Source organism: Hipposideros armiger, unplaced genomic scaffold, assembly GCF_001890085.2.
Source record: "Hipposideros armiger isolate ML-2016 unplaced genomic scaffold, ASM189008v1 scaffold_321, whole genome shotgun sequence".
Lineage (NCBI taxonomy): Eukaryota > Metazoa > Chordata > Mammalia > Chiroptera > Hipposideridae > Hipposideros > Hipposideros armiger.
This window is the reverse complement of record NW_017731671.1, coordinates 473,259-493,397: the sequence shown is the minus strand read 5'-3', so window position 1 is coordinate 493,397 and position 20,139 is coordinate 473,259. Positions and strand designations below refer to the sequence as shown.

General features: G+C 55.3%; 1 protein-coding gene across 1 annotated transcript in view; it reads right to left on the bottom strand.

Moving 5' to 3' along the window:
• The window catches only part of CACNA1I (calcium voltage-gated channel subunit alpha1 I), a 110,034-nt gene that overhangs the window by 83,561 nt on the left and 6,334 nt on the right, over positions 1 to 20,139 (bottom strand). The window contains exon 2 of the mRNA XM_019660538.1: positions 15,902 to 16,154. Within this exon, the coding sequence (XP_019516083.1) occupies positions 15,902 to 16,134 (233 nt within the window). The 5' untranslated portion in view covers positions 16,135 to 16,154. The remainder of the gene's footprint in view (positions 1 to 15,901; positions 16,155 to 20,139) is intronic.

The window sequence follows — 20,139 nt, the reverse complement described above, 5'->3', positions numbered from 1 at the left end:
CCCCACCCCTCCCCTGTCCCCACTGCTCTGCTCACGCTTCCCATGGTCCTCAGGTCCTCAGAACTGGGGCCTCCAAGCCCAGCAGTGAATTAATGAGCATATATTGAGTGCCGGCTGTGTGCCAGGTCCCGGGTTAACAAGAACGAAAACGGCAATAATGGCAAACATTTCTAAAGTGTTCTTAACGTTCGTTTGCCAAGGAGCTTTCTAATCAAACAGCATATGTTATCTCATTTAAACCTTACTGCAAGCACATGAGGCAGGGCGCCCAGAGGCCCCGAACGCAGGGCCGGTGCAGCTATGGACGAGGGACCAGGGCCTGTCATGTGCTGTGCAGCAGACACAACCCCTCGCCTTGCCAACCTCTCCTATAACAGGGCCCAGGGTCTCCTGTTCTTTGGCCTTCAGGGGGAAATAAACACCTCACTGGCAGAGAACTGATAACCCTGTATTGGCCTTATCTGCTGATTACTTAACATGACCTTGGGTAGAAATAAGAGATGCTATCCCAACGCCCTAGATCAGCAGTTCTCAACCTTCCTAATGCCGCGACCCCTTAATACAGTTCCTCATGTTGTGGTGACCCCCAACCATAACATTATTTTTGTTGCTACTCTAGAACTGTAATTTTGCTACTGTTATGAATCGTAATGTAAATATCTTTTTGTTTTCCGATGGTCTTAGGCGACCCCTGTGAAAGGGTTGTTCGACCCCCAAAGGGGTCGCGACCCACAGGTTGAGAACCGCCGCCCTTGGATGTCTCGCAGTGTGCCGAATCGTCACTCACAGCCTTTCAGAAACATGGATCTGTTCAGGCCTGGCAATGCAGAGAGTCACCCCAGAGCTTAAGCAGTTGCTCAAGGGGAACTACTGTCACCCTCTTTTTACAGATAATGAAACAGAGGCACCAGGAGCTGGCTCCAGGGCTCCGCCCACAGCTGCCCAGGTTCATGCAGTGGGTATGTGACGTGGCAGAGGTGGGATTTGAACCCACGTCCTGCTGACACCAAATCACAAGTGCTCAACCACATGCTCTGCAGCCCCTGGGCCAGGGCCTGGAATACGAGGGACCCTCGACTGGCATGAGCTCAGTGGAATATTTGCTTTTCGCTTTTCACCCACACTGTCTCCTCTCGAGTGGGCCTGGGTCAGCCGTGAGCCCTGCATCAGCCCATCTGGCTGTGCCTAATGGGGTCAGGAAGGGGCACATCTCGCCCCTGCCTGTGCCCAGGAAAGAAGGGCATATCTGCAGAGATAGTGGGAGGGGAAGCCGGCAAGGGGAGGGGGCCAGCCTCCAAGCCCCAGTAAGAGGCCAACCTGGATCAGAACCATAACTCCACCCCATGTCCTGACTGCTGAGTCCTGAGAAGCCCAAGATGTGAATTGGGGGAACAGGGTCACCAGGTAAGGCACCATGCCAGGGGTCCCCTCAAACCTGCCACTTCCCAGAGAGGAGAGTGGCCAAATGGAGGGGGCAGTTCCTGACACCCAAGCAGGCCCCCTGGGGCAGCCTCCTCTCCAGGAACAGGAGCCAGAGGCCTGCATGGTTGCCATGGCAACCGCCACCCTCCATCCTGTAGGCCCTGCTGACAGTCTCCGTTTCTGTAATTGGGGGGCCCTGGAAGGGTGGGTGGCGGGCGGAGTGCTGGGTTTGGCTGGGGCGGCCAAGTTTGTTTTTATTTTTGTCAAATCCCAAATCTGATCCGTTTCCAGGCTGTGTCTCAGTTGTCTAAATAAATCAAGTGGAGGAAGGGGGTGGGAGGCTGCATCCTCCTGGACTAGTGGGGCAGGAAAGGTGGGCCTTTCGGTCCCCAGTGGGGTGGGAGCTCAGGCCTTGGGCCTTCACAGGCTGGGGCCTGAGGTTCTAAACCCCGGCTCTTGGTCCAGCTCTGTGCTCCTGTGAGAAGCACGAACATCGCGGAGCACCTACTATACCCATATACTGAGAGAATCAGGCTCACTGCTGCCCCAGGTGCCCAGCGCGCATCCCTCTTCCAGGACCCGGCTCGATGTGAGGCTGTGTAGCCTGCGCTGAAGTAGCTAACAGTGGCTATCGTTTTGAATGTCATCTATGCTCCAGGCCCTGAGCTTTAAAGAAGATATCCATTCACTCATTCATTCATTCATTCACTCATTCATTCATTCATTAAACTTTTCTTAATGAATAATAACCACTGGAAAGCTTCTTGGCAGCATCTATTAAAGCAAAACAGAGGCCCACGCTAGGATCCAACAGTGCTGCTCCTGGGTCCACACCCCAGAGAAATGCTGACATAACAGCCCCGACCAGGGAGCAACTCAAGTGCCCACCCTCAGGAGAATGAGTCAGACCGCAGATGACTTTGACCCCCCTGGGATACGTGGCCGCATCTGGAGACATTTTTGATTGTTACAACTTAGGAAGGCGGGCACTGGCATCTAGTGGGTACAGAAGAGGGATAAACATCCCTCTGCTAAACATCCTACAGTGCACAGGACAGTCCCCCCGCCATGAAGAATTATCCAGCCCCAAATGTCAACAATGCCAAGGCTGGGAAACTTTGTGGTCCATCCACTCAATGGAATACTACCCAGCGATGAAAAAGAACAAACTGCTGCTACACACAGCAGCTTGGGTGGCACTCACAGGCATCATGCTGTGAGTTACCCATAACAGAAGCCAGGTGCTGAGGAGCAAAGAGTGTGTGAATCCAAGTATACACCGGGGGTGCCAAAAAATACGTATACAAGTGGGCACTTGGGTCAGCGTTGCTCAAGCAGTAGTTCGCCATAATCACAAGTGTCTGGACGCTGATGGTATCCACTTTGAGCACCTCTTGTAATTGCAGAAGTCAAACGTGACTTGTAGTCATCGTTTGTTATCGGTATATATTGAGTATTACTATTTTAATAGTTTTTTTCTTTTCTTAAAATGTGTCTACATTTTTTGGCACCCTCTGTATAGAGTGAAAAATCAGTAAGAGTTAACCTCCACGAAGGAGGCCAGAGCAATGGTAACTTGGGAGGAGTATCCATTGGGGGCGGGGGTGAGGGAGCTTCCGGGGGCTGGAGACAGTCTTGGCCTGAGTGGGGTTGCAGGGGTGTTTATGTGGGAAGGTGCCTTGAGCTGGACATTAAGATTCGTGAGCTCTACTGCCCACGTGTTTTCCATGAATAAAAAGTGTAACAAGCAATGATAAAGCACAGCTGTTATAATGAAAAAAGAAAGATGCAACAATGGAAAAACCACAAGCACCTGCTGGGGAGCCTACTGTCACGGAACCTTCCCCACAACCCTGCCAGGGAGGGGCGTCATCCCAGTTTCACAGACTTGCCCAAGGCCACAGCTAGTGAGGGACAGAGACGGGATTTGCACTTCACACCATCCCGTCTTCCATTTGTTTAAGCATTTGTTCCGCTCATGCCCATGGGAGCCTTGGGAGGTAGGCATGGCAGATATTATCTATCACACCCACTTTACAGATAGGAAAGTAAAGGTCCAGAGACGGCAGGATTTGCCCAAGGTGACACAGTGGCTGAGCCGGGACATAAAGTTGCTTCATAAAGTGGACAGACCTGCTGGGCAGGTGGTCCTAGGCCTCTCTCTGCTTACATGCCTCCAGGGACGGGGAGCTCTCTACATGCCACACGGCCCTGCCCGGGCTGATGGGTTCTGCTTATAAACCATGGAGCCTCAGCAGGCTGAGACCCCCTAGGGGGAGGGAAGGAGGGAGTGAACCCTCCCTTCCTTCCTTGTCCCTGTCCCCAACCCCGCTTCTTCAAGTCCCCATAATTTGAAAACTCATTGAATTTGGCCAAAGTCTCTGATTCCCAGATGCCCAGCAGGCCACAGTGCCCAGTGCAGACAGCAGGAGTGGGGGAGGCGATGACAAGGGAACAGGGGCTGTCAGCTTAGCAGAAAACCCCGGGGCGGATGGGCCCTGGGAAGGAAGCTCTAGCAAGGACACTCTCCAGGTGCCGCCGCTTCAGCCACAGCTGAAAAGAAGGCCCAGCGTCCCACTGCCTGTGGGCTGAGCCAGCCTCAGGAGTCCACCCACAAGAAGGTGTGCCTGCAGGGAAGTCTCCTGGGTCCAAGGCAGGGGGTGCAGATGCCTCCTCTGGGCCTTGGATGCCCCTCCTGCCCCCCACCTTGTAGCAGCTACAAACTGAGTGTGATCTGTCTTGACTTCTCACCCCCAACCAGGCTGTGCTCTCCAAGGGCAGAGCGTGCCCATCCCTCTCTGTGCCCTGCATGGAGCAGCTGCTCAGGGGTACTGCAGCCCCAGGAGGGAGAGAGGTCCCTGTCACTTGGAGGCATCAAGGAGGCTAAGGGGGGGTTTCTGCTCTTGGAGGGCTTTGCAGCCTCCTCTCCTTTTAACGCCCATCCTTCTGTATTCATTTACTTAGCACCCCCTCACTGCGTGAGGCCCACAGTGGCTCTGGGAACCCCAGATGAAGAAGAAATGGCCTCCTGCCCTTCAGAAACCACAAGTAGATACTCAGTGGAGACACGAAGAGGGTGAGGGCTGGATAGAGGGTGACGACATTCTCTCTTGGCCTCCTGGGGGCCTCTCCCCCAAACACATCTCCTCTGCCCTCCCCGACCACACACATGGGACACGGTCACATAGGCATCAGAGCCCTGAAGTCCTCCCTACACCTGCACACACCACCACGAGTGACACCCCCTCCTCGCCCACAGGGCCAGCTGCATCGGGCACGGCCGACCACGCGTCTGCAACAGTTCTTATCTGCAACAGTTCTTACGCTTTCCTGTGCCCCCTTGGGAAGCGCACAAGCCCCTTCTCAGAATGATGTTTTAAAGTGTGTACACTTTTTTTAATGCTTAAGATTAGGAAGGAAGGGAACCAGTTCTGTTAAAATTGTTGTCAAAATATTTTTGAAGAAAACAAATTTGTGATAGAGAACTATACGTGCTTCATTGTCAAAACAATGAATAACCAGAGCCAGTGGTGGGTCTGAGGCTGTGTGACTGTGAAGCAGTGATGACTGTCAATGACATTCAACTAGCTCTACAACCACCACGATGTGACATGGAAATATCAGTGATTGCCACTGGTGACCGTCACCAGAGCTGCCAGTAATCCCACCGTGGTTTGTTACCTCCATTCTCGATAGAAAGAAATGATACATTTCAGTCAGAGGTCAGTGAAAATAAACATGCATCCTGTTCCCATCCAAGTTCACGAACCTGAATTTAAGACCCTTGTTCTAGAAACTCTCTCCCCCTTGGACTCTGGGGATACCACAAGGCCCTGGCCAGGTCCTCCTCCTACTTTGAGGGCTCCATCTCTTAAATGCTGGACTTCTCAGGCTCTCCAACCCCCAGTCTCCCCTATCCTGTCCTTGACCCCATACCACTCCATTGTCTTAATGACAATCCTTGGGCTGACCAGCCCTGAGTCTGTCCCAGCCCCAGGCTTACTCACTGCTAAGCAGCAAGCCTCCCAGACATTGCTTGGGGCATATTTAGGAACCTCAAATTAATCGTGTCCAAAATGGGTATGTCACCTTCTCCCCAGACCACCAAATTCTCCCCCTGCTTCCCATCCCAATGAACAAACCCCAGCCACCACCAATCCCAGAAGCCGTCCAGACTAGAACCCTCAAGGGTCTCCCTCTCCCTTGTCCCCACATCCATCTCAGAGACCTGAACATTTCACCACCGAAATCTCTCCCCTCCTTCCACTCCTCTGCACCCCCATTGCCCTAGGCACGCAGCACTCACTCATTCCTCAGTCTCTCACCAGCCTCCTCCTCCAGACTTGCCTCCTATGATACATCCTCCACACAGCAACCAGAGGGCTCCTCTAAAACTGAAGGGCTTCTGTGGCTCCCCATGCCTTCCGGAGAGTTTCCAAACTCTTTGATTTGGCATTCAAGACCCTTTGTTAAGTGTTCTTGGGTAGATGGTTGGTTGGGGAGGTGGGTGGATGAATGCATGAATGTAAGGTTTGAATAGGTGGATGGGGTGGGTGGGTGGATAAATGGAGAAGAGGTAGAAAGATAGATAAATGGATGGATAGGTGGGTGGGTGGACGGATGGATGGATGAGTGAGTGAGTGGGAGCCTCCCTTATTGCTCTCCTGGAGAAGACAAGGATAGCCCTTGGGCACCCTGCTCTGTCCACTTCTACCCCGCCCTCTCCTCCCAGCCCAGCACCCCAAGCCCTCACATTCCTACGGCACCTCACAGTCAGCCAAGCCTTCTCTTCCTGGTTCCTCTAGATGGAAATGGTGCCCAGAGAGGCCAAGCTGTTTGCTTAGTATCACACAGCAGTAAGTGCCAGAATCAGGATTTGAACTTGGGGAGAGAAGAGAGAGAACAGGGGAGCCAAGCATGGCTCTACAGACAGATGGGGACAGAATGTGGAAGGCAGCCCCACAGGAGAGCTGGAGAGAGGTTAGCAGGAAGACATTCCGGCTGATTAAAAAGACGTATTGATTTCTCTCCGAGGGAAACAAACGTGGCTGTTTTTCTCCCAGCAGGATGGCGAGGCGGTCTGAGGGAGGCGGCAGGTCAAAGCTGGCTTCTGACATAGAAGCGGGAGCCTAGGCTGGACTGACTTATAAAATTCCAATCATGTTTTAAATGCCCCAGGAGGGGCGGGCTCCTCATTAGCCAGCCAGCCCTCTTCCTAAGTCTCTGCTCTATATCAATTACAACAAGACTTCCCCGCAGGACTCATGGGACTCACCGGGCTGACAGGCCAGGGCGCCAGCCAAACCCCACTCGGCCACTGCCAGTCTGGGTAACCTGGACATTCCCCCTCTCTGGGCTTTTTGTGTCCAGAGGGCAATCTCCAGAGCTGGCTGAGTTGCTGGGCATATGAACCACCCTCAGCGCACAGTAGGTCCTTCGTGAACGCCAGTGCCCTCCCCAGCTCAGCCCTCCCCTTTACCTTCCAGAATCTCAACCCCAAATGTCCTTCCATACTCAGCCCTCGCTCCAGGCTGTTATCAGCGTCCCTGGTGACCCCCAACTCAGCTCAGAGCCCTTGACCAGGCTGTTTCCTCAGCTGGGATGCCAGCCCCTGCCCACCACCGCTCCCCCCAACAAAGTCCCTCCAGCCCTGGCTCTAAGGCCTCCCTTCTTCATCAGCCAGCTCCTGTGACGTCCTCAGTCAGGACAGGCTGACCACTCCATCCTCCAGGCTCCCTCTGCCCAGCCTTTACCCCATTTTGCTCCACAGGAGTATGGCTCAGGTGTGACACTGCCTCCCCCATCAGACTGGCGCCTCCTCCGGGTTACCACTGGGTGTCCAGACCTGGAATACTGTGGCTCCGCCCAACATGGCTGAATAGCCCTGAAGGCACCTTCACTCAAGTCTAGAACAGTGTCCCACACATAGCCCGCTTCAATAAACACTTGTTGAATGGATGAGTCAATGAATCAATGAATCAATCAATCAATATCCATTGCAGTAGCCTCCTGCATGGTCTCCAGGCCACAGTCTCTCAAGCACCCTCCAATCTGCTCTAGGAGTGGCCATTGTAGTAAATGAATTTATCCACATTCCTTCCCTACTAGACACCCATCAATAGCTTCTCAGTGCCCACAAGATCAAGAGCAAGCTCCAACCTGGCATCCCACACCCTGCTATCCAGCCCGTTTCACTGTTCCAGCCACACTAAACTCATTTTTCTCTACACTAGTCCCTCTACCTAGAATACCATCCCTCAGCTAGTCTCTTGGAAAACTCCTACTTATGCAGCAACACCCAGGCCAAATGCCTCCTCCTCCAGGTAGGCTACATCAATGCCCCAGCCTTGGTCAGGGGCGGCTTCTACTGTAGCTCTCTCTACAGAAATATCCATGTGACAGTTCCTGAGGTTGCCCTGCAGGTCAGACCCTCCCTTGCCCAACCAGCCTCCTCTGACTGGCTGTCCAGCTGCCCTAATGACCAATGACAGTGCAGCATGTACTCCGGCCGCCATGAGCATCCCCAGAGAACAGCTTGATGCTGACTTCTACTTTGAAGAAAAACAACCTTCACTACACCAGATGGAGGGAAACGGACAATTTCCCAAACATGTGTTGCTCCTTCCAGCAATACTTGCTACCCGTCTGGGCATTCCCATTAGGCTAGGGCTGAAGGAGGAGGGAATACCCTCCCCTAAAGAACCCCTTCCCCAGCCATGAGCAGGCTGGGTGGGCACAGCACCGGCCAGAGAGTCTGGAGTCCTGGGCTCCAGTCCACCCTGGCGTTGCCGACTACTTGACGTGTGACCTTCGGCAAGTCATGCTCCCTTCCTGGGCCTCAGTCTCCCCAGCTGTTGAATGGGGAGTTAGTACACTCCCGGCCCTGCTACCTCACGGGAGGTGCTGCGAGAATCTGAGAGGTCACTGCGGGTGTGAACTGGAAAGTGATGCAGAAGCCCATAGTGCCAGGCCTGTGCTGCCCATTAGAGACAGAGAGTGAGAGCCACAGTGCCCTCTGGGGCCTCCTGCCTGGTGGAGATAAAGCAACAATTCCCCTGACGCAGGAGGAAGCTTGGAGGACAGGGAAGGACTCATAAAGGGCTGAGAGGGTCTAGAGCAGGGGTCGGCAAGCTTTTGAGACGGAACGTACCCAAAGAGACACATGTGGCTCACGAGCCACAGTTTGCGGACCCCTGGTCTAAAGGAAACTCTGCAGGTGGTGGCCAGAAGCTGGGCCTGGTGGGACTGGAGGGATTTGGAGCCCTAGAGGTGGGGGGTGGGCATGGCAGGGGCAGACCCAGCATAAGCTAAGGCAGGGGACAGGGGGCCTCAGGAACCATTGGCAGCGTGTTTGGGCTTCAAAGCAGAGTGCAGGAAGGGAAAGAGCAGGAAAGAGACTGGAGGACAACCAGTGTGGACTCTGGGAGGCCTCAGATCCAGGCAAGTGACTGAGAGCCACGGAAGGTCTTTGAGTGAGGAAAGAATAAACAAAGGAAAGAAGGCAGGCAGGAGGGCAGGGAGCGGGACACAGCCCAGCACTTAACAGCTGGTGTCCACACACAGAGGTGTCCCAGGAATCCCTGAGCAGGAAGGCAGGCAAGAAGGAGAGAGTGGGTCTAAGGGAGAGGTCATGGCCCAAGGTTGCACAGCTTTGGGCTCCTGGCCAGTACTGTCTACTGTGCAAGGGAGGGGAGAGGGGTGACACCAGCTGTCACGTGGGGCCAGAGGGGTGAGATCCTGGGAGCAGCCTGTTTAGACAGGAAGAGATGGAAGAACTCAGCCCCAGATGCTCTCAACAACCCAGCCACAGGGAAAGGGCTCAGGACAGGAGGGATGGAGGTTAGATTAAGCGGGGACTTCCTGATAGTCAGGAGCCCTCAGAAAGGTCCTAGAGCCCTTTACCCGGTGGCCCAAGGCCCCGTCTGGAGCAGCAAGATGATAGGTAGCCTGCCCAGAGCAAGTGGATGGACTAAATGACAGGAGTAGCCCAGGCCTCTCAAACCATCATCAAGGACACAGGGTCCAGCTGCCCTCGGCCTTCAGGACCCTGTCCAGGGGCGGGGCACCACTTGCAGCCATGGCCACCCCAGGTGACTCCCTGCCAGCTCCACCATCAAACCCAGTGGGCACACAGCTGCTGCACAGCACTCAACAGTTTGCCAGTCAGCGCTTGCCCTGATTCTCACGTGACCCTTTGACATTCCCAACCAGGGTCACTATGACCCCCTATTTCATAGATGAGCAAACAGAGGCTTAGCAAAGGCAAGAGACTTGTCCAAGGACCCTTAGCAAAGAAGCCAGGAGCAGGTCCTCACACGGTAAGCAAGCCACAGTCCCTGTGCCAACTCTGAGTCCTCTGTTTCCAATCCCAACCCCAACTCAGCCACATCTCCACTCAGACCCTCCTCTCCAGGCCCTGCCAGCACCCTAGGCCACCGTATTCCTCCACCCCATGGGTGGCCTCTCATGATGTTCTCCAAATTGATCTCTCCACGGGAGCCAGAGTGACCTGCACAAAATGGCCACGGCGTCCTCTGCGCATGTCCTGGTATATGGCACACGCTCAGTAAAGGCCCGTTGAATGATCTCATGAACAGGTGAGTGAATGATGGGTGAACAGAGCCCTTCACCCCCTCAACAAACCAGCCAAACCCTCACCGTAAATAGCACAAGACTTGTCACTGCGGGGCTACGATGAGACAGTGGGCCCTGCCCTATTCCTGCTCAGTGATGGGTGAGGTCAGAGGGTTCGAGAGGCAGGGGTCTAGGCAAGGTGAACTTCAAAGCGAGAGCACCCACAGACCCCAACCTAGCAAGCAGAGGGGCAGAGCCAGGCAGGGCACCAGAAGCAGACAGAAGGGGGGCAGATGAAACCAGGAGCACAGACACAAAGGCAGAGAGCGAGTGAGCCCCCTACAAGGAACGCGGAGCCCAGGTATCCCTCCAGACACCACTGAAATGCTCCTTGAGGAGGGTGGCAGGGAGACAGGTACCCTGGGCAGACCCTTCCTTTTTTTGAAGGGCAGCCCCTTCCTGACCTCGCTAACCAACTCTCCCATCCTGCAGACAGGGAGACTGAGGGTGAGAGAGGGAGGGGGAGTGACCTATCCAAGGTCACTGGCAGCTGGAGCTTCCTGTCTCCCCACTGCTGAGGCTGACACCCTCCCCCTGCCCATCAGAGAGGCAGCCTTCACAGCCAACTAGCTTCCCACCATGCATGGATGATTTGCAAGCAGCAGAAGAGCTGGCTCAGCTCTGGCTGGAGGGGGAGGCTGCAGCCCCATGAAAGCTGGGAGGTGGGGGGCTGCAAACTCCTCAAGGGGGTGGCCCCAGGCAAGCCACAGTGAGGTGGCTGCCAAATGTAGATGCTGGAACTCAGGGAGACTCTCACCTGGCCATCTGAAACCATGAAGCCAACCTTCCTGCCCCGGTGGAGCATGGAGAACCGGTGCTTCTTCAGGCTGCAGCAGCAGCAGCAGCAGCGGGAGCATCCTAGATAAAAGCTGAGGCTGGGGTTGCAGAGAAATCGAGGTTTTCATCCCTGCTCTACCACATCCTGGCTGCGCAACCCTGGAAAAAAGTTACTCAGCCTCTCTGAGCCTCACGTTCCTCGTGTGTAAAATGGGGCTATGCTGGCACCTGCCTCTGGGTGATTATAAGGGTTCAAGGTGATGATGCACACAAAGGGTTCAGCACAGTAAGTGCCAGCTCTCATTATTGTCATCCCTGAGTACCTCCTCTGTGTGCAGACCACTGAGTGCTTTACAGGAATCATCTCTAACCATCTTTAACCATCCCATTACAGAGATGAAAAAAACTTAGGCTCAGGGAGGGGAAACTAGAATGAGTATATGCACCACTGGCCCTTTCCCCACATGCAGAGGGCTACACTAAGAAAGGCTCCAAAGTCTAATCTAGGTGGAAAATAGGTTTCCAACTGATTAGTGCAGCTGCCAGAGGCGCCCTGCTGGAGGATGCTGTGATGGATTAGCAATGTCTGCACGGATGAGGGCATGGCTACTAGCAGCATAACTGGCACAGATTTACCTAAATAGGAGATTGAATCTTGATTTTCTCTAGAAACAACGTCCTCTGAAAGTGTTATGTTCTATCTGAATACTTGATGTCTGATGTCTTACCGAATCTACCATGAGCAGTGTGTTTACACAATACACACGAGCCCTCTTCATCTTTGGGGCACAGATGATAAGAATGACAACCGCATAGGCGGCGGTTTTTCTAGTCTGCACAGCTCCATTTTCACATGTGCCTTATGTACTGCTTTGGTCTTTGGCACAGTCCTGTGAAGTGGGGATTACCCCCCTGTTTGACAAGTGGGGACCCTGGGGGGTCAGAGAGGTTAAGAAACTGGCCCATGATCACCCAGCAAATATGAAGCAGGAGCAGCCCCTAGGTCTGTCTGACACCGTATGCCACCTCCCCATGAGTCAAACAGTGCAACCAATCCCTGACATTTCCCACCCAGAGACCTCCCAGCTGAAACCCCAGCTGACAACACATGCCCAAGGGCTAGGCCAGGCAGAAAGTGGTGCTGACTTGTGGGTGAGGGGACGCTTCCTGCTCAGGGAGGGTCCCAGCAGCCTCTGGATCTCCAGTGAGTCAGGTGGTGACTCAGGGCTGAGCTCTGGGCTGGATGAGGAGCTGAGTCAGGAAGCACCAAGCTTCAAAGGGCAGCTGGCTCTGAGCCAGGGCCCCTCAGCACCAAGGACAGCGGTGCTTAGGACAGTCTGTCTGGGGCAGGCCTCCCACACTGCCCTGGGCCTGCTGGTCATGACAGCAGGTCCCGCTAGCCTGACCCTGATACCGACACGTCCACTGTTCCTTTGGGTCCTTGATGGGGAGCAGAATCCTGCAGTGTCTGGAAAGGCGAAGGGTCATTTATGGTTGTCACAATGGTTGAGGAACACTACCTACTAATATTTAGGGACCAGGAACACCAAACGTCCTGTAATGTACAAGTCAGCCGAGACCACAAAACATGATCACACCCAAAATGTCAACAGAGCCCCCACTGAGGAGCACGACACTTGTGTCAAAGCCTCCTCCTCACCGGTTCCCTAGGTTAAGAATGGCTCCCTCCCTGAGCTCCCTCTGGAAGAGAGGTGGGGGGAGGTTTCTGGCCAGTAAAGAACCCTAGAACCCAGTATCTGATGAGAGACACCTCACACCCCTAAAGCCCAGCCTGAGCACCCCACGATCGAGTCTCTGCTCCCGGGGTCCCCTGTGAACACCAAGGTCTCCTGGGTCTGCGTTTGTAGAAACGCTCCTTGGCCTCTCCCCCACTGACCCGGCTCAGGCTGTGAATTTGGCAAGGCTGTAGTATCACGCTCACAGGACCCGCAATCACGGGTCCTCCAACTCCCAAACAGACACCATTGCAACCACCAAATGTCAGACACATTTAAACACACAATTTTACAGTCTTTGAATCACAGAAACTTAGAATTTTAGTGTCACTGAGCTTTAGGCCTGAACTTAGAACGCTGAGATTCAATCACAGAAGTTTGGAGTCCAAGCAACCCACAGCTTGACACTTTCGAGGCTGTTCCATGCCAGAATCATCAGATCTCTGGTCCAGAAGGCAGCCCAGCAGTTAGGCAGCCAGTTCAGGCGGAGACCTCCATCCTTCCATCCCTCATCCCAGCCTCAGCAGCTTCTAGCCATGGGGCCTGGGGAGCCCGATGGTGCTCTGAGGGGCTCCTGGTGTGAGGCGTCCCTCCAGGAGGGGCTGAATTCGGCCTCACGTCCTACCCCATGCAGTACCTTACACTTGGACCCAGGGCTCCCCCTGAGACAGGCGAGGACCAAGCCCAGCTCTGCCTGGGATCTGGACCCTTTCCCTCCCTTCCCCCTCTGGGACAGCCCCACAGTTGTCCCCAACCCCAGGCTCTCACTTACCCTGAGGCTGGAGGTTAAAGGGGTGGTGAGGGCAAACAACAGAGGACCCCAGGGACTCTGTCTGCCCAACAGGCCAGAAATGTGTCAACCTGGAAGGGTCTCTGTGCTCTGTTCAGTGGTCAGGGCCCTGGGTGCCTGAGGTCAAAGGTGTGGGCGAGTGTGGCTGGCACTCTGGGCTCCCAGGACCGGAGGGGGCATTTCATCCAGCCCCTCCTTTTTAGGTGGAGTGGAGGTGCTGAGACTCAGAGACAGGGGACTGTGCAAAGTCACACACCTACTTCATGGCAGACATGACCCAGACCTGCTCTCCATCCAGGGGCTTCTTTGTGACACTCGGACGCTTAGTGCTGTTCCAGCCCAGCCAGGTCTGCCAGAGCCTATCAGAGGGTGAGCTGGGTCAGACTCCCAGGCCAAGGTCATCTGAGCCATGCCTCTGCATCTAGCCCCGAGCAGTATTGACCATATAGACTACGTAAGGTTCAGACAGGTGAAGTGTCTTTCCCAAGGTCACACAGCACCTAAGTGGCAGAGCCAGAATCAACCCTGTTGTCCTACCCATGCAAGGTCCCTGTGACATGGTTCCACTGTCTCCCTGCTCTCCCAGCCAGCTTTCTCTCCCTGAAAAGCCCAAAGCGCCCATGGTCCCCCTCCTCTGGCTTGGCTGCCCCTCACACACTGTGTGTCCCTAAGGTTTCCCCAACGTTTTGTACTAAAACTGCTCCCATGGGTGGTCCTTGTGTCCCCTGCTCCCAGGCACCCCCCAGGGCAGACCAGATCTGCTTCTCTGTCCTTCGTCATCCCATGGCAGGTGTCAGACAGCAGTGGGTGAACTGAGTTACTGAGCAGACCTTCTCACGGTGCCTGAGGCCTCCTGAACTGTCCCACAGAAGGAACATCAAGGTTCGACCAGCCCCACCAAGCTAGAGGCTCCCAGCCCTGAACTCCACCAAGTCCAGCAGAGACCCTCTGGTTTCCTCAGTCTGGGGAGTCTGGGGTCCATCTCACCTCAGCCCCCGACACAGCAGGGAAGCCAGCAGACGTGGGCTCAGCATGGCTGCCTCCCCCAGCCTTTCTGGGGGCTGGCCTCAGCCCTCCAGCCTGTATCCGGGCACCCCAGTTGTCAAGGGCTGAGCTCGGGCCCTACCTAGTGTGGCCTCGAGCACTGGCAGGGACTCTGTCCTGCTTGGTGGACCCCCAAAACCATTAGGCCACCATGCCTGGGTCCCAAAGCCTCCTTCTCACCAGCCCCCAGCCACAGGCTCACCCCCGCCATCCATTCCCACACTGCCGTCAGCAGTCCTTCTAAAACACACATCTCGCCACATTACGCCCCTGCTTTAAACTTCGCCAGGTCCCCAGTGCCCTCAGAACACAGGCCAGCTCCTCACTCGGCCTACGGGGCCTGCAATGTCTCCCACCACCCCTCCAGCCTCACGTCTCCACTCTGCCCCTCACTCCTCCACTCCAACCACACCAAACTGCCCTCAGCCCCTCCTCTCCAGCCCTTTGCTCCTGCCGTCCCCCCATCGCCGCTGCCGTCTCCACTTGACACCATTCATTCATTACTGGAGACTCGGCTCAGACATCGCCAGCGTGTGCCCAGTAAACACTGAAGGAGCCCTCATGGCTGTGCTCTTGTGCTGGGTGCTGAGGTCCAGCAGCAAACAAGACAAGCTCAGTCTGTGTCCTGGTCACCCTTGGAGGAGGCAAATGTTGGATTCAGAATCCCACAACTAGATAGTAACAACAAATGGAGGCTGAAGGGGAATCACAGAGGGCTGCCCTGAGGAGGTGACACTTACACTGAGATTTGAAGGATGCAACAAAGGATTTGCCCAGGTGACGAGAGAGAGGAAAAGCATGTCAGACAAAAGGAAGTGCCTATGAGATGGCCCTGAAGCCTGGAAGAGCACAGGGCAAGCAGGGTAGCAGGAAGTGAGACTGTGTGGGAGCGCACAGGGCCTGGTGGGCTGGGTTAGGACTTTGCTGCCCTGGGCAATGGGAAATGGTAAAGGAACTTAAGTAGGGAGTGACACGAGCAAACTAGAGGCAGCAAGTGAAGGCAGGCAGGTTTGTGATGAGGCTGCTTCTGCTGCTTTGGGCCCCAAACAGAGGCCCAGCCAGGAGAATGGGGCAGGAGAAACCTCACTGCCTCAGGCCCATGCCCACAGGTCCACATCACAGCTCTCAGCACCTCTGTGGTCACAGTCCATCAAATGGCTCAGTCACTGGGAGCTGGGCTGGGGTCTGACTGAGCTCTGTGTCCTGCGTTCCAGCACAGAGCTGGGGCTCACATCTGAGGACTTTCTGAGCCAGCCAGCCACTGGATTGACCCCTGCCGTTGGAAACTTCCAGAATGTTTGCACCAGCAGGTCCTCATCAATCCAACCTCCACGCTCCGACACCTCCCCAGATCCACCGCTTGCGCGCGCTCACTACCACCCAGGCCCCGGTGGCCTCAGACCTCCTAACCAGAGGCAGGCATGACAGGCAGGGCTCCATCAGGCAGCAGCTTGGCCCCGGGCAGGGCCCCGACAAGTGCAGGCCACACAAAGGATATGGGTTACACACCATCTTGATGCACCAGTTCCGGGGGCTGGTGGTCTGTCGCAGACAGAAGAAAGCAACGGGCGCCAGGTCCGGGTGAGGGACGTCCGGATCAGCTCCATCCAGGGGCTCCTCCAGGCCTGGAGGAGAGGGAGGGGGGCTCCGGGGCCCTGGCTGCTCTGTGACTCCTGGCTCAGGGGCCAGGGCCAAGGTCGATGAGGAGGGCGGCAAGGAGCTCTCAGCCATGTCAGCGCTGAGCAGGGAGCCTGGGGGGAAAAAGAGGTGGCACATGGCAGGAGCAGTCCTGGCACACGCTCCCCAACCAGCTTTCCTGGAAAGGAGACAGCCCAGCATCAGGCGCGCAGGCCCCGCCCCCTCACTCCGCCATGAGGATTAGGAAAGAGCTGAGGGTCCCAGCGAAGGCGAGTTGTCACCCACTTCCAAGCTGGTGGTCCTGGAGCAAGTCTGGTCACCCTCGAGGAGCCTCAGTTTAGGGAGATCAAGAGTGGGGGAAAGAAAACCTTCCTAGAATGTAGTTGTGATATTAGTTGGTTTTTATGAGACTAGAGTTGTGGATTTGTTGCATCATTGAAGGTAAAGAAAATTTGCAAGAAAAAAAAGGGAAAGTTGTTGAAAGGGCAGATATTATTGCCAGGATGACACGTGTTACCAAGGAGAAGTCGGGGTGCTGTGGGAGCAGATACCGGGGGACCTAGGCAAGCCGGGAGGGAGTCAGGGCAGGCATCCCTGAGGACAGCGGAGCTAAGACCCAGGGACCCACCACCCACTGCCTCACAAAGCTGAGAACCCAGGGCCTTCACACAAACTTCTTTGCTTTACAGATGGAGAAACTGAGGCCCTGAGAAACGAGTGGCATGCCAAGGCTACACCGTGAGGCAAGTAGAGAACTAGGGCGTGCTTCGAGGCCAGGATCCCAGCACCCGCCTTCCAGACTCAGCGATGACCGACCATGGCCTCGCTTGGCCCCTCTACAGCCGGCTAAGGCCACGTCGGGAAGACCAGCCGCTCCTCAGAACCTGCCCCTCACCACCTCCTCCTAGAGGCTACCAATCCCTGGATCTTCATCCGTGGGGGTCTCCTGGGCCCTAGAACCGTGACAGTGCCGGGCTGGGCAGTGGGAGTCGGAGATGAGGCCCAAATCCCTGGCGCCCACCCGGCTGCCACCCGTGGCTGCTAAGCTGTCGGCTGAGCCGCCCAGAGCTGATGCATTTGGACATTTCTCTGGCTCCCGGGGGCAATAGGCGGGAGTTGGCACCTCCTGCCACTTCGCCCGGCTGGTCAGGGAGGCAGACTTTTCCCCCGAGCTCAGGGCTTTGCTCTCGGTTCCAGAAAAACAGCCACGGGCCTTACATAAGCTCCCAGGCACCTCGGCCCGCCATGTGTCAACCCCTGGGCTGACAAACATCCTCCCTGAGGTGGCTCCAGGTCTGCCCACTGCTGTGCCAGCCTCAGAGCCTACTGATGCATCCACTGGCCCCTCACTCTGGCCAAACCGGACCTCCTCAGATTCTAGAGCTGCCTCCTCCAGGCCGCTCCCTGCAGCACCCTCTCCTCCATATCGCACGCCCTGTTCTCCCTGAAGATTCATTCATTTGTCCAACAATATTTCCTGAGCACCTACTATGTGCACACATTGTGCATCTCTGGAGCTACGCTGGTGAATGAGCCAGGTCTGGCACCAGCCCTCATTCACAAGAAGTCAACACTCCAGCAAGGGAAAAAGACAAGAGTCAATTAATTTTTCTCTCCCTCTGTGCTTCCATAGCTCTTATCACCACCAAACAAACTGTATAATTTATGAATTTATATCTTTATGATTTAGTGTCTGTCTTCAACCTGAAAGAAGACTGTAAGAGAGCAGGGACTGTGGTCTGCTTCTCTCACCGCAGTCATCCCCCAGCACCTGGAACAGTGCCTGGAACATACTAGGTGCTCGATATATATTCGTTGAATAAATTAATAAAAAGTGCTGGGAGGTAAATAAACAAGGGAGAATGGTGGGAGTGGGGAGAAACCACCTCAGCCTCTCTAAAGAAAGAGATGTTTAAGATAGAAACAAAACTCAGACGGCATCGCCATGGGCGATCTGTGGGAAGAGCACTCCAGGTAGAAGCAGTCGCGTGTGCAAAGCCTGAGAGGCTGGAACACGCTTGATGCATTTAAGGAACAGAAACGAGGCCAGTGTGGCTGAGCCTGGGGCAGGGAGGGGGGATGAGAATGGAGTTTGGCAGAGCCCATGGAAGGAGCCTGGGTTTTAGTCCAAGTGCAAAAGGAAGCCATGGAAGGGCGTTTATGTAAGGAGTGCTGTGCTTTGCTTGGTCTGTGTCTTTAAGCCATCCCTCTGAGGGCTGAAGGGAGAGTGGGTGGAGGGGCAGGGGTGGAGCAGAGAGGGCCACAAGGAGGCTGGAAAGATGGCCTGGCCTGGCCTGGCCTGGCCTGGGATGCTGGTGGAGGTGGGACGAAGGGGGTGGATTTGAGATCAGTTTTAGAAGCAGAAGAGCCAGGCCTTGTACAGGCCCAGTGCCACCCTACCCAGCACCACCAAAACCCTCCCTGCACCAGCACAGGCGGGAAGAGTCGCCGTGGCCTCTGGGACCACACATGATCACCCCCTCTCCTCGCTCTCAGTTCCACCCACTTTGTATTAACTTGCTTTGTGCCTCACTTGGCCCTGTTCAAAGCTGTCACACTGTGTTATTGGACTTTGTCCTCTCTCCTCTCCCCCCTCACTGTGGGGCTACCACCCCCAACCCACTGCCCAGTGCCCGGCCAGCCTCCACCGTTTGATCTGTTTTCCAGGGACCACCCAGCATTTCAGCACTTGGACCTGCTTCCCGACGACCTCCTAGACCATCTCCCTCTGTCCTGTGCCCATAGCCCAGTTCCTGGCCCCAGCTGCCCATGTGCCTATGACTGGAAGCTTTTGGGATTTGGCAGTGCCCCACCCCCAGGCCCCAACCTGTCTGCAGATGGAGCCTTACAGAATCAAGAGGACTTGTGTTAGGGGGCAGCATTGGTGGATTCAAACTGAGGTCCATCTGGCTCCAGAGCCCAAGCTGCCGCCACATCCCAGCGTTCTTCCTCTGGGTGCTCCCAGGGCAGGCCCACCAGGTAGTGGTGTGGTAACTGGACTGGCCTCCATGAGCGGGGGTAAGGGCAAAGCAGGACCCCACTGTGTGTGGCATATACACCCACTCCTGACTCCATCGGCCTCTTGGAGTCTCGATTTTCCTCTCCATAAAGCTCAGCTTTCCTCCTTCCTGCCTAAGCAGGCCCTTGTGAAGAGGTGATATGGATGAGAAGGCTCTCTAGGATCCATGAAGATGGATGTCTAAGCATGCATGGGGCCAACTGGGCCATCTCCAGGGGCTGCCACCCAGCCCTCTCTCTGCCATCATCACCATCACTACCACCATCACATCACCACTATCACCTTCATCACCTCTGTCTCTATCACCACCATCACCATCACCACTATCACCTCCATCACCTCTATCTCCACCACCACCACCACCATCACCACTATCACCTCCATCACCTCTATCTCCATCACCACCACCACCATCACCTCCATCACCTCTGTTTCCATCACCAACATCACCATCAGCACCATCTCCTCCATGACCACCACCACCACCATCACAGCATCACAGAGGCTTTATGTCTGACTGTGCCACGCAATGGGCAAAGGGCTCTCTATGCATTGTCTATGTCAATTCCCACCACAGCCCCATGATGTACAGATCATGCTTATTCCTACTTTATGGAGAAGGAGACTGGGGCCCAGGGAAGTCCAACAGCGCCCAAAGTCACCAGCTGGTATACAGCAGAGTCTGGGATCCAGCTCAGGTCTGCCACTCCTGAGCCCAAGCACTGAACCATTACAGACACCACCCTGGGACAGAGAAAGGTGCCCTGGGACCAGGCCTTCTCTCCCAATTGAGCCACCAAAGGGTAGTTATAGCTGCTGGTCCAGCCAAGACCCCCAGTGTGGGCGAAGACCCTCCAAGCCTTCCTGAATCTAAGGGGAAACCTGCCTCCCAGAATCTTCCAGCTGGTACTCCAGAGCCCATGCCCTTGGAGTACAGTATGGGGAGGCCCTGTGTCTGCACAGCTCAGAGTCCTGGTGGAGAAAAACCTGAGGCCTGGCCGCCTCAAGCCGTGTGTGTGTGTGTGTGTGTGTGTGTGTGTGTGTGTGAGTGTGTGTGTGTGTGTGAGTGTGTGTGTGTG